Consider the following 14,952-nt stretch of genomic DNA (forward strand, 5'->3'; position numbering starts at 1 on the left):
AATTTTCGATGTATCACAATATGTTAATTTAAAATTTTATTTTTGTGAAATATTTTATAGATCTAACACTTTTCTTTTTTTATAAAACTTCATTTTTAAACTCTCAATATATACCTAATTTTCAAAATTATACCTAAAACTATCAGTTTGATATCCAAACTAACAATTTCTTTAAATTTAGACCATTCATTCAATTGACCCGTTATATATGATGGAATTCTAATGACCTCTCGTTAAAATTCAATCAAAATAGTTTATAATTAAATATTATAGATAATAAATAAAATTATTAATAAGAAATCAAAGACTTTAACGGGTCAAATCGAACTACTTAATGGGTGACTCGGGAGAGCCTTGTAGACTAGGTCGGTGGTTGCCGGGGCAACCCGTAGGGTCAGTGCCCTTGGTGGTAGCCACCCGCAATCTAGTTTTGTTCTTCATATTTTTTCTACAAAATTATTATAACGCTTTTGTTGTAAACTGTCTTGTTTAATTTAAAATTGATCTCTAATTATTAAAAAAAATTTTAAATCTCGTACAATATATAATAAACAATTCAACTTTTTTAAATTTAAAAAAATAATAATATTAAAAAATAATATTTTAATAATATTTTATTCAACTTTCATATCAACTCATATCAACTCACTATCTAAACCTCACCTAAAAATAATTAGATAATTTTAATATTTATAACAATGTGTTTTAGGGCTTGTTTGGGCATTTGAAGTATTTCAGAATTTTGTAAATAATAATGAAATGATTTGAGTTAAGATATTTTATTAGATTTTGAGAAATATGAGAAAAAATATTGAATAAAAATATTATAAAAGTAACAAATTGTTTAAATATTACTTTTAATGTTATTTTTGTTTTGAAGCTTAAAAAAATTGTATTAAGTTTTGTATTTTGTTTTGAGGTTTGCAAAAATTATAATGATTAAGTAATAATTAAATTTAGAAGTTAAAAATTTAAAAATTTGAAAATGAAAATTGTTCAGTATTTGAGTGATTTTAAAAATAAATTATAAGAAATTTTGAAAATTTTTCATCTCATCTCTTTATCCAAATAAGACACAGGAGAATTCAATTTGACATGTAAGTCAAACATAGCCTTCAAAGAAATGATGAGATGCAAACTGAAATATATTGGTAGTTAGCATTCCAAAGTTATTGGATGGTAGTTTGGAGTGCAAATGGAGATTATAATACTATTTTGAAAGTGTAAACAAAATCTCTCATTTTCTTCAGATTTCTATAATAATAATAAAAAAAAATTGTCAAAATAGTAAGAAATATTTCAAAAAGCTAAATACGGAAAAACCCGAAAAACAAAAAATTAGGGGCCTGGGTCGGGCAGATAGAATGCTTCCCTTCTAAAATTGGGTTGAAACGTAACAACAACATGATTTCTTTCGATTTGGATAGTGAAATTGTTTCAATTTATCTTATTTAATTATTATAATTATTTTAAATTTTTAAATAAAAATAATATTTTAATTCCTCAAGTTAATATAGATTTATATGTGTCTGATGAATCTTCAAAATTGGAATTAAAAAAAATAAAAATAAAATTAAGACTTAATAGTTAAAACAATTGGAAAGACTGATGCATGCATATTTATCGAACAGTTATAATTTTTTAGGCTAATTCGCGCTGTGCCTATTTATTTCACAATTTAAATTACCTCAAAATTAATTTAAAAAATAATTTACAATCGAGAAAGGAAAATGTTAAATGTACTTAAGAAAAACTTACAAAAAACTTACTTCTCCACATATCAGTTATTGATATACTGAAAATTATGAAATTTGAAATTCAAGAAAACTAAAAAAATGAGTCTTGTAAGTAAAACTATAAGTACATATAGTATTACTCATTGAGAAATAAATATGGAAGAGTTCAATTCCAATAAGGGTGATAAATACAATATTTATTATTCCTCAAATTGTTCCACAACTTGCCATATAGTTTTTAAGGAAAATAGATTTTATAATTTATAAGGAGGAGGGGTGGGTCTTTATACAACTTGCCAACTATATATAGTTTGAATGAATGAATGACTCATAAAGCATAGCAGCTTGTGTTTCAAGTTGTCAAAGTTCTCAACCACCGCGCGACATTTATACATTAATTAATTTGTTGTAAATCTACATTTTTTTTTTCCAGTTGTAATTCTTTCATTCGTCGAATTTTCGTGGGAAAAAAGAAATGAACTTTCTGTAATTATAATCTGAATAATTTTCGTCGACCTCTAAAGTACTGCTTCTGTGTCTCTGTTTATCATGCGTCTAGTACAGGCCGCATCCTCATCCATATATAGATTGTGGCCTTTAGTTTATTCGTTTATTTTTTTCCTTTTTCAAATGAAGGTGTCTTTTTCTTCTAGAAATATACATTTAAAAAAAAAAAAAAATCACTTGGTCATGAATCGTTGGATATGCTGAAAGCATGCATTATTTCAACAATGGGTGCGTGGCCTGTTCCATCTTCGTAGTAATTGGTGCATGATATTCGCGATAATTTGGCATGTTTTAATTTTGAAAAATGTTTTGTATAATTTTAAGATACGCAAGTTTAATGTATTTTATTTAAAAAATAAATTTTAATTTTTAATAATAGAATTCATACACTTTATTTAAAAAAAAAAAATGTACAAAAATTTATATACCTTAAGTCTGCAACTTGCATTACTCTTTATTTATGTATTTATTAAATTTTCGTTTGTTTTCAGATTAAAATTAAAAAGTTGAATAAAATATTGTTAAAATATATTTTTTAATATTATTTTTATTTTAAAATTTAAAAAATTAAATTATTTATTTTATTTTATGTGAAAATTTAAAAAAATTATAATGATGAGATGAAATATTTTTAAAGTTTTGAATTTAAATCCCGAAAGCAAACCGGGTTGTCTTGACTTTTAGGAAGCATTCATTTAATCCTTTATTTTTTGGCAGGTAATAAACTGAAATTATGAATCGAATGATGTGATCTTCATGATTAACAAACATTAACCCAGTCTAGCGTTTGTCTTGACTTTCTAATTCTTTATATATATATATATATATATATAAATTAAGGTGGAGCGAATAAGTCAAATCTCTAATCACAAAGTCATGAATTATGGTGAGCTATTTTAAATTAAGTTTTTACAGTTTACATCACACACCATCTACGGCGTGATTATTTTCTAAGATATAGAAAAAGAAAAAAAAAAGTTACATGCATTAAATAATTCTTAACCTTTCAGAAATAATAATCATTTCTCGGGACGCCTCATTAACCTTTCAGAAAGCAAGACGGAAATTAGGTGCTATGCTTGTTTGTTTCTTCTGATACTAAATAAAGATGAGAAACTGCCATAACTTGGTCAACATTTTGATGGAGTGAAGTAGATGATCAAATGGTTCTAATGACCAGAAACATAACCTTTTTCTTTCCATTTCTACTCGGGGACAACAATGATCAAGCTCTGATATAGTGATATATGGAGGACAAGAAAGCGAATATAATTGCTGTTGCAACAGTGATCACCGTCATCGTTTTTATCGTTGTTGCTCGTGTCAGTCTCAAGCTTTCCAAGACTTTCTTTCTCATCTTCGGGGCAGGTATTGCAGTGATTCTTGCTGTTCTTGCGTACCTAATAATCAGACGCCATTATAATCGCAGGAGAAAGTTTTTGGAGTCAAGGTTAGTCTCAGAAGGCCGAGAGCTTCGTATAGAGTATAGTTTTCTCAGGAAAGTTGCTGGGGTTCCGACAAAGTTTCGATACAGGGAGCTCGAGGAAGCAACAGACAATTTCCAGTCATTGTTAGGCCAGGGAGCTTCTGCAACAGTTTATAGAGGAATCCTAAACGATGGCACTGCTGTTGCTGTGAAACGGATTAATGGAGAAGAGCACGGGGAAAAGGAGTTCAGATCGGAAGTTTCAGCCATTGCGAGTGTGCAACATGTAAATCTCGTGCACCTTCTTGGTTATTGCTGTAATCCTGGGGGACCTCGTTTTCTTGTTTACGAGTTCATCCCAAATGGTTCTTTGGATTATTGGATCTTTCCTAGAAGGGAAAGCCGGAATCGGCGTGGGGGGTGCTTGTCGTGGGCGTTAAGGTATAAGGTTGCCATTGATGTTGCTAAAGCACTGTCTTACCTCCATCACGATTGCCGATCAAGGGTCTTACACCTTGATGTCAAACCAGAAAACATACTTCTTGATGAGAATTATAGAGCAATTGTTGCAGATTTCGGTCTCTCAAAGCTTATGGGGAAAGATCAGAGTAGAATTGTCACAACAATCCGAGGGACTAGAGGTTACTTAGCACCGGAGTGGCTATTGGAGCAAGGAATTTCAGAAAAATCTGACATCTATAGTTATGGGATGGTTCTTCTAGAGATGATTGGAGGCTGCAGAAATGTTTGCTTGATAGAAACTAGTACCGGAAACAGGTCTGAAAGGAGGTGGAGATATTTCCCGAAAATAGTGAATCAGAAAATCAGAGAAGGGACGCTTATGGAAGTGGTTGACCGGAGGCTAGTAGAAGGTGGAGGTGGAGGTGGAGGAGGCGCCATTGATGAGAGGGAGGTAAGGAGATTGGCTTATGTAGCTTTGTGGTGCATACAAGAGAGGGCTGGGATGAGACCTAGCATGGCTCGGGTGGTTGAGATGCTGGAAGGTCTTGTGGCTGTGGACGAGCCTCCTGACACGCGAATGATCGTTGTTGATCTATTGGCAATAGACGACGATCAGCATGAATCGGATGCTCGGAACGGGCCGCAGGTTGCAGCAATGGCGGCACCACGCCTAGTGGATAGCAATAATCTTCCCATCTCATTAGCAAATTCATTTGCCATGTCAATTCTATCTCCAAGATAGCTCCAATAATAATATTAAGCTTTCCACTGATCACAAGGTATCTTGATCTTCTTACTACTTTTGTATACTTTGGTTCTTGGCAATTTAATATTTGCACGTCAGATGAGTATGATAATTAGCAAGCATATTTTGTTTCAGTTTGTGTACAGATCTAGAGGATGAATTTTAATACAGAATGATGTATTTCTTGTCCTCATTAAATCAGGTATTCGAGACACAGCACTCTCATGCTTTACACATTTTATCAATTTAAATGTAGAAAATTCATCATCTTGATGTTTTTGAAGAAAAATAATATTCTTGTAAGCGAGTTCGCGTATCAAATTGCATACCAACAGGTAAGAGATTCGTTTAATAAAATAGAGCAAATTGAAGACAAAAATGATTTTTATAAAATAGAGAACCTTATTTTTTTTTCAAAATTTTTATTTTTTTATTTTTTTAATAAAAATAATTATATTAATATTAATACGTAATTTGGAATACCTAATCATTTTTACCTAACAAAGCTCATCAACCAACTTGCTTGTCGACAATGGTCGGGAGTTGTGACATAGTCATTATTGTGCTCCAGCTGTGTGTCATTTAGTGGCTTTAATTTTTGACAGGGGTAGTTGGTTTGCCAATAGATGTTGTTTCATCATTTCTTCCCTCTTCTTTCATTCTTTGTTTTTTCTCTTAAATGCTGACTTGTCTGCCGTGTCAGTTGTGTGTGCATTCAAGGCTTGCAAGAACTGAAGCAAACTACAAGGAAAATGAACAAGAATGGTAGCTGCTTAGATTAATCGGATTTCGTAATAATATTTAATGAGTAATGATAGAGAGAAGTCATTATAAGAGTATATATTTTATATTTATTATATAGTTACTTCTAATTAATTATTCATAATATTCATTTAGAGAGATGTGTAGTTTAGATGATATCACATTATATGTGCAAAATAGATACTCTTAATAATAACTTCTATATTTATTTATTCATATTTAATAGTACTGACTCAGAAACTGAAAACTAGCATGAAGGTGGTCCAATGTCGACCTTATCTCCGAATAGCACAGTTGCATGGAATATATATATATATATAGAGAGAGAGAGAGAGAGAGAGAGGGAGAGAGAGAGAGAGCTTAACTATATGTATTATGTAGGGAAGCAGCAGGCATGCATTAACATGTTAACTTTGTAACTATATATATGAGTAAATGTTTTCAGATTTGGTGGTGTACCGATGTTGTTTAATTTGATCACATGAAAAATTAACTATGCTCGAAATTTCGTCGTGTGCAAGCATAATCTCCATATATATAGCTTCTTGGTTAATATGTTTTATATAAATTGTGTGAAAAACACCCAAAAAGGTAATTAAATTGTGTGAAAAACATGTGTTTTTAAGTTCCAGATCAAAATGAAGTCGTGCATCGCCCAACATTTTAAGCTGCATTTTTGCACAAGACTTGGCTCGTTTGGATAGTGAGATGAGATTGTTTTAGATGAATTGAATAAAATATTATTAGAATATTATTTTTTAATATTATTATTATTTTGAGTTTTGAAAAAGTTAAATTATTTATTATATTTTATGATTTAATTTAAAAAATTTGTAATAATGAGATGAGATAGTTTTTCTATCCAAACAAACCCTTAACACCTCTTAGGTCTTGAATTTTAAGGATATAGATAGTCAAAGTCAAATATCCAGACAGACGAGAATTAAATGATATTTACAAATATGAAATAAACAAGTATCACATTTTTAAAAAATATATATATATATATATAAATTCATGTGAAAAAAATTTAAATTTTTAATAATAAAATTTACTAATTTTTAAAATAAATACGTGACACTTACACACTGATAAATATATCTAACATTATTCGTCGGACAAACCACATTAACACATTAGGGGGAGAAAACCCAAGTCGCGACAATTTATAAGTACATATTGATATAACGACCTTTTTATCCATATATTTTCATATGAAATGGAGAGGATCATTTTCCTTTACAGCAGGGTATCAAATTGCTAGCTAGCTAGTACGTCAATGCACTGGCTTGACATATAGGATCTAATTCTACGTACGCATAGGATCAATGCACTGGCTTGACACATAGGATAGATATATCTAAGAAAAATAAACATTTATAATGAATTATTTATATCTAAAATAATTATTTAAGATGAAAATAAATTCATTTTAATATAAAATAATTATTATTTTTTATAAAAAATAATTAATCACAAATAAATAATTTTCTTATATCCAACCAATTGCTCTCACGGCGATAATCAAAACTAGGTCAAAGTTATCTAATGGTCACAAATTAAAACCAAAAAATCTACTCAACTTCTAACTATTCACACAACTTCCACACTCCACATTATTTTTAATTTTTATTATTTTTTTCTTTTATTAAATATTTATTATATGAATAATGAATAAAAAATTTGAAATAATTTAAAAAGAATAAACTCAAAAAAAAATATTAAAAATTTAAAAAATTTAAAAAGGTGTAGAGTGTGGAGTGTGGTGGAAGTTGTGTAGCAAAACTCAATTAAAACACCCTAAAGTGAGTCTTTCTTACAAGCATTTTGTAAAATAATCTTCCTACTCAATTCTCTCGTTGAAAGTTACCATTGAGATTTATTTATTTATTTATTATTATTTTTTCTTAATAATTAAGTAAGTATTTTTTTATAATATTTAAAATATATTTTTAAAAATATTAAAAAATATAATAAAAAATTCTAAAAACAACTAACGGAAGCTTAACGGCAGCTTTCAAGTGTGTGGGAGTAGCACCGTCATTTCTTGCAATAGGGAGGTCAGTTATGGTTGTTACTCTGTCAAATTTTGAACAGGTCCGCTCCAATACTCCAATGATAGGGGGGCATATTAATTATATATATAAATAATTACTTAATTAATTAGGATATAAATAAATAAGAGTTGGGACCAGTCTAGCTGAGAAAGCCTTCCCAGTCTTGGTAATGGGTAAGTCTTGTGTATGAAGAACGGATTCTGAAACTGTGTCTACTCGATTTTATTTATCAACACGTGGCGTACATCCTTTGCATTTCCTCGAAGACTCCGAATTATTCGAATCGACGGTTGAAAATGATTGCATATGTATGTGTGCTTTAAACTGGAGTTTGTTCATAGGGATCCTTGTAGGCCATGCGTGCAGCTGCAACGAGTAGACAGCCAGTACGAAACCGACAAAAACACGCACAAGGTGACATTCCAACGGAAAGTTGAGAACTGAGAGAGAGAGAGAGAGAGAGAGAGAGTTGGTGTTGCCTCGGAGCCTCTGCAGTAGTCTGCATATCGATTAAGGTTTGTGCTGGTCGCTAAATCCCTAGAATCCCATTTGGAATTTATCCTTAATTCTTTGATTCGTTTCCATTTGTGTCTCTGTTGTGTGATAATCTTGTGCGTGAGCCGCTGTCCGTGTTTGGAATTAACCGGACTTGAAGCTCTGTTTATTGAGTACGGGGTAGAACTGGATTTATTATCGTTTTTATATCTTGGGTTTTGAATTTTGAGTAGGTGTAATTGTGTTGTTTGTTTTAATGAATATTTCTTCTTCGTAGTGAGGAGTTATTGTGAAGATTATTGATCGCCTCATTCTTCAATCATGGGTTAAGGCTTGAGATTAGGAAAGGTTTTCGACATTCTACGCGAGCTTGACAATCTCTGGGAACTTCGCACTGGCTCTGTTCCAGTCCTCATTTTTTACTTATTCCTTACGATGACATTTTAAGGAAATGGGCTAGTCTTGTTTGTAGTATATTTTGGTGTTATGTCAAGAACTTCTTGTGCTTGGTTAGTAATTTGGGAGTTCATTTTTCTTGCTTTTCAAACAATCATGATGGCAATTTTGTTTTTAAAAGCAGTACTAGTACTTCTGTAATGCAAATTACATGGTTCCTCCATGTTTGATATTAGAAAGTAGCAAGGAATTAAATGACTCATTAATTCCTTTAAAAAGAAAGAGGGGCAGGCTTGCATGTCTGCATGAGCAAATGCTTTCACAGATACAATAAATTAGTGAAAAAATGGAAATAATATTCTATTTTCCAGAAAACTGACGTGCCCAATTGTATGCATTTATTTTTCTTTTAGAGTTAAATGACTCATTAAAATATCTGTAATAACACATGTGACTATGTAAATCAAACAAAAGGGGAGAAGTTATGGTTGACTCATTCTCCTTCTCTTTCTGCATACATGTTATATTACGGGTTTCTGTTTTCATATCCATTTATATGTTTGGTCAGTCACATGGTTTGAGGCCACCTATACACTAAAGGAACGAGAAGCATTTAGACTTTTAACGTATTTAATAATGCACAATATCCCTTGAGATGTCAACTTTGGTATTCTAAATGGTCATTCTTTTCTTTTCTTTTCTTTTTCCTTTTTTTAATTTGATAGAGGACCTGGTCACTGTAGGCACCAGGGGAGCATCCAAGTGATTGTTTTGTTAATAGCTTCATATCGATCTACAACATTGGATCTAGATAGTAAACAAGAACACTCATGTTTCCATTGTGCAGGATTCTGTGCTACTCTCAATTACTATAGCTGGTTTGATTAGTGCAATTTTCTTGGGGGCTAAGATGAGCTTTACTGGCCCTTCAGTGGGTTCTGGTTTGTTTATTTCCCTTGCTCTATTTTGCTTTAGTCTGATAGAGATGATATTGGGGTTGTAATTCTTACTGTTCTTCATATTTTTCCATTGAATTTCATTGCAAATATACTTGAGGTGGTCGAACTGCTAGGAGGTTAGTTGAGTTCGGAAGGACCTATGTGGTGAGACCTAAAGGTAAACACCAAGCCACTGTAGTTTGGCTACACGGCCTTGGTGATAATGGCTCAAGGTAATATTCCATTGCTTTGTCTAGTTGATGTTTAAGGTGGTTTTTCCTGTATTGGTATATTCCATATTATCAGCTTGTGTTTTCATTTCTGTACTTTTCAGTGAAACAAAACTTGAGGCATGATTAAGTGTAGAGTGTTTCCTTCCAGTGGTTTGCATCTGCACTTTCTAGAGAATTATTAAAAAAAATCGAGTTTTCAAAAACAAAATCACATTTTTGTGCTTCATCTTCTCGACTCCCACGTGCCCCCATCAAAAAATCTTTAAGACTATTGTTGCTCACCTGGGATAATAATATGGCTTGTACATTGTTTTGTTTGTCCCCTCAAGAGAGGTCAGGTTCTAGAGCTTCCATTTCCTCCTGTAATCATATTTTGGTTGACCAGATAACTGTTTAATAAAGGAAAGGAAATCATGGACAAATTATTGATGTAGGATAGAAGTGAGAACAAGAGATAGAAGCAGAGTAATAGGAAATAGAGAAGAAAAGGAATAGAAGAGAAGAGAGGAAGAAGAAGAAAGCAAAAGAGGGGTTGGAAGGAGGCAGCTGTGGCGCTCAACTCTTAATTCAAAACCTACCATTCCAATGTTCCTTACAAGTCTTTAAGTAGTAGGGCAATACAAACCCTAAATGAAATAAATAACACATTAATAAAATAACAAAAATAGAATATGTCTTTAAATAGTAGGGTAATACAAACCCTAAATAAAATAGACAAGACATTAATAAAATAAATAAAGCATTAATAGGAGATGTCCTCATCAATTATGACTCATTGACCTTGTGTTTTAGGGACTTGCAAAGGAAATCATGGACATAATATGACTCATTGACCTGTAGTGTTTTATGTATTGCAAGTCTCTCTGTTGAGTAATATATACTAACTGCAGTCAAATTCATGTTTTGATGCATAGGTGGGTTGTCAACATCAGTTCTTAAATCAGGATAGAAAAGGGTCTGTTGACATGTGTGCATGCATGTTGGCATTGGTTGTGGTTCAGTACAGATGGCTTGTGTTCATTTGTTTTAGCTTCAGCTGTCTTTGCAATGCTAAATTCCAATGTCAATAGATATTATTTTGTCCAGCTTTATATTGTAACAGATGTTTCCAATTCAATTTGAAATGGAATCAACCCACTATGTTTCCATTGTTTTTGTCACAACCTTTGCTCGGGTCAAATTAACTTTTCTGAACACCAGTTTAAGATGAGTGCATTTTGGAATTCATATACATCTGACTGGAAGCACTAATAATTGATTTTTCACATTTCTGGTTCAATGGTGGTCTAATTTTCATGTGTTTTGGTTCTTTTTTCCCCTCTTTTTGGCAGCTGGTCCCAACTACTGGAGACCCTTCCTCTTCCAAATGTAAGGATAAGCAATTTTAAGTATACATCAAAACTCGCAACTTTATACTTTTATACTCCAGAAATTGGAGGATAAACTTTGTTTCATTAACATTTCACATCTTTTTGGTTATGATATCAGATAAAATGGATATGCCCAACTGCTCCTACCCAGCCAATTACTGTTTTCGGTGGCTTTCCTTCCACCGCTTGTAAGTTTACTTGCTATGAAGACGTGGTTATATTTCTTTCACTTTCACTGCTCGTAAAAAGTGGAAAGTGTGTTGTGTTGGAACACTAGAGTTTTGCTATTCCTAATATTAATCCAACGTGTACTATGACGTAAATCAGGGTTTGATGTGGGAGACCTGTCTGAAGATGCTCCTGATGACTTAGAGGGTTTGGATGCTTCAGCAGCGCATGTTGCAAATTTGTTGTCAACAGAACCTGCCGACAGTAGGTTTTCTTTTGGAGCTTTATCGTATGTGTGATGATGCTGCAATTTTGGATTTTCTGGTTGAAAAGCTTTCATGAATGCTAGAATGTGCAGGACACTAATCTTGAGCATTGGAATCTTGCAACAGCCAGTCTTAACTCTTAGGGCTGGTTTGGTTACACAAAACCAAACTATCTCATCTCAACTCACATAATCATTACAATTTTCTCAAACTTCCACACAAAATATAATAAATAATTCAATTTTTTCAAATCTCAAAACAAAAATAATATTTTAACAATATTTATTCAACTTTCAACAAAACATATCATGTCATGTCATCTAAACTGCGTAACCAAACGAGGCCTTACTGTTTCCTTTTTTCTTTTCTCTATCAAAGCTCTTTCCAGTTTCAAGATGTCATGCTTCCTTTTTTTTTTCCCTTTATGTTTTCTTGATGATCACATGAAGCGTAGGATGTTAAATGCCGCTGGTCTTGACAGAACTTGGAAAGGCACTCCATATTAGACAATTTTTTTTCTTTTATGGGTTCTTTTCTAGGGTTTCATCTCTATGAGCTAATCAGAAAGGCTCTTATTATATAGAGCAAAGTCTGTGATAGAGCCTAGGAAAAATATTTTGCCCCCTTTTTTCCTTTTGTCTTCGTTTATGTGTGGTGATTGGCTTAGCCTTAATTGCCTTGTTTGAAATTGTTTTAGTGTACATATGAGCTGATCAGGTGCATGTCTATTTTCACATATCACTTTGTTTCCGCCTTCTCTTCAAGGAATTTTTTCTTTTTAAATGTATGTACAAGCATTGTATTTATACTAGATTATCATATCACTTTTTGAATTGCACAATGCACTGAGAGGGCAGTAGGAAATCCTGTGGATATAAGTTTTTTACTTGTTGAAAGCAATGATCTCTTTGATATTAAATACTTTCATCTTGCTCTATTTATGATTGGAAAAGAGCATAGTTTATTTCCCAGAGCTGAAAGAACTTTCCTTGGAAGAGTATTTGGAAGAGCAAGGTGCCTTCAAAGGTTGCGTTCTTTGGCTGGTCTGCTTCTTTAGGGAAAATTCTGACTTTGGACAACCTTAGGAAGCGTGGTTTAATTTTTATGGATTGGTGTTTCTTATGTAAAAAATCTAGTGAATCGGTGGATCATTTGTTATTACATTGTGAGGTGGCTAGGGCGTTATGGTATGAAGTGTTTAGTAGGAGTGGAATGGCTTGGGTGATGCCTAGGAGGTTGGTGGATCTTTTTGCTTGTTGGAGAGCTTTAAGGGGTAATTTGCAAATTTCTGCTGTTTGGAATATGATCCCCTTATGCCTTGTGTGGTGTATTTGGAATTAGAGGAATGGTCAATGCTTTGAAGTAAGGAACGCTCAGTGGAAGAACTTTGATGTTTTTTCTTTAATACCTTATTTCAGTGGGCTTCGGCTATTGTCTTTAATGGATCTAGTGTCCATAATTTTCTTATTTATTTTTCTAGTTCCTGGCTTGTAACTAGGTTCAGTTTTTGTATACTTCCTATGTACGTAGTTTTATCTTGTTACTTGTCTCAATAAAATTTTTCTTATTAAAAAAAAAAAAAAACTTTCTGAAGTCCTTTGTCCTTTGTTAATTTCAATTTTCTGCTGTCATTGACAATGACAACTGCATTTTATGCTGCAAATCTTCCGAGGGATTAACCTATACTTTCTAATGCCACGATAGATAAATTTAATACCCTTTTGATGTCTTAATGTGACCTTGGCTTTATAATTTTGTGAAGTGATGCCTATTTTGTTTCATAATTTTGACAGTTCTCTCTGTTTATTTTTTACAGTTAAACTTGGTGTTGGAGGTTTCAGTATGGGTGCGGCTACTGCACTATATTCTGCCTCTTGCTTTACTCAAGGGAAATATGGAAACGGCAATCCATACCCGGCCCAATTAAGTGCAGTTGTTGGACTAAGTGGCTGGCTTCCTTGTTCAAAGTTTGCATCCTTACAATCCGCCCTTCTCATCTCCACTTTTCATTGTTTTTTTTTTTTTGCTTTAATTTGATACCCATGTTAAATTCTTCCCAGGACCTTAGCTAACAAGTTACAAGGGGTGGATGAAGCTGCTAGGCGTGCTGTGTCCTTGCCCATTTTGCTCTGTCATGGCAAAGGTATTCACAAAGTTTTGGAATATTCAAATGTTTCAGGTTTATTTTGGATTTACGGGTTTCTTCATTTACAAGGAGTTGAAATTATATGCTTCTCTCTGTAAGTACCGGTGTAATGAAAAGTTGATGCAGCACCCATTTCGTTAGGGGTATGAATTGGATTGAGATGCTTGTCTTATCTAAGCCAATTAGTACGTCCTCCAGGCTTGATTGCTATTCTACCTGAGATCAATTCAAAACTTTAGGAGTTAGAGGTCATGCCTGGCGGTTTTTACTTAGGCTCGGGGTCCACACAGGCAAATCGAAGTCTTGTTTTTTCTCTTTAAACATTTTCTAAAAACTATTTTTTGATTGTGACGCATGCCTAATATTTGAAGTGCATAGAAGTATACCTTGGGGCAAGCTGGATTATAGTTTTGTAGCACGATATTTACCACCATTTCTTAATTGCTGGGAAAGTGAATCTTTAGCTAAACTAGTAGCTTCCTACTTTTGTATTTACCCCGATGTGAACAATTTGTGCTAAAATGTTAATCATCAATGCTAGTGATGCATAGTTGTAGTTCCAACTTTTGCATTGCCGAAGGAGTTGCCATGATCCAAGCACTGGCATGGCAGCTATTATGGGGTAAGCTGTTGCTACACAAACTGATACACGTATTGTTTGTTTCAGCTGATGATGTGGTTCTTTATAAATTCGGTGAGAAATCCTCACGGTCCTTGCGTTCATGTGGATTTCAGGACGTGACATTCAAAAGCTATAATGGGTATGCAGTTGGAGATTACCAGCAAAGCAATTTGTGAGTTTTGATATATCTGGAGCAATCTTAGAGTTTTGTTTGAACATGCAGGCTTGGTCACTACACAATCCCTGAAGAGATGGATGAATTCTGCACTTGGCTAACTTCGAAGTTGGCTCTTGAGGGGGCCTCTTCATAAGATGATGTAAGATTTGGAGTAACAGCAAGCGAGCAAGAACAAGAAACCAAAGGGCAAGTATGTCTACAGTTGTTAGCAACAAATTTGGGTTCCTAAGGAGTAACATTGGGTGTTATTGGATATTGTTTTGGCTGGTTGGCACCTTGATAAGCCATATTCGTGAACTGCAATGCCATTTATTTGGGGTAATTAAAAAGCTGTTTGGAATTGATTATTTTGGCATTCCATCTGCCATCTGAACAGTATCTGCTGGTTCTGTCTCATTTCTTATATCCGACTTACCTATAGACTACATTAGCTGGTAACCTCTTC

General features: G+C 33.1%; 2 protein-coding genes across 3 annotated transcripts; both read left to right on the top strand.

Annotated features, from left to right (window-relative positions):
* The first annotated feature begins 3,292 nt into the window (after window positions 1-3,292).
* Window positions 3,293-5,150, top strand: LOC109006273 (probable receptor-like protein kinase At5g20050). The gene is made up of 2 exons (XM_018985498.2): window positions 3,293-4,910; window positions 5,012-5,150. Exon 1 carries the CDS (start codon window positions 3,491-3,493, stop codon window positions 4,871-4,873), a length of 1,383 nt encoding a protein of 460 aa, XP_018841043.1. The 5' UTR covers window positions 3,293-3,490; the 3' UTR covers window positions 4,874-4,910; window positions 5,012-5,150.
* A 2,695-nt stretch (window positions 5,151-7,845) lies between these two features.
* On the top strand, window positions 7,846-14,937 carry LOC109006271 (acyl-protein thioesterase 2-like). 2 transcript variants are annotated; one of them, XM_018985493.2, is made up of 10 exons: window positions 7,846-8,210; window positions 9,434-9,527; window positions 9,643-9,757; window positions 11,089-11,125; window positions 11,246-11,315; window positions 11,455-11,559; window positions 13,378-13,528; window positions 13,622-13,704; window positions 14,375-14,468; window positions 14,553-14,937. In XM_018985493.2, exons 2-10 carry the CDS (start codon window positions 9,497-9,499, stop codon window positions 14,638-14,640), a joined length of 774 nt encoding a protein of 257 aa, XP_018841038.1. In that variant the 5' UTR covers window positions 7,846-8,210; window positions 9,434-9,496; the 3' UTR covers window positions 14,641-14,937. The 2 variants fall into 2 exon arrangements, with proteins under 2 accessions (XP_018841038.1, XP_035547916.1); XM_035692023.1 differs by lacking the exon at window positions 7,846-8,210 and adding an exon at window positions 8,678-8,699.
* Window positions 14,938-14,952: the final 15 nt, after the last annotated feature.

The sequence above is a fragment of the Juglans regia genome, chromosome 1, assembly GCF_001411555.2.
Source record: "Juglans regia cultivar Chandler chromosome 1, Walnut 2.0, whole genome shotgun sequence".
NCBI classification, from domain to species: Eukaryota; Viridiplantae; Streptophyta; class Magnoliopsida; order Fagales; family Juglandaceae; genus Juglans; species Juglans regia.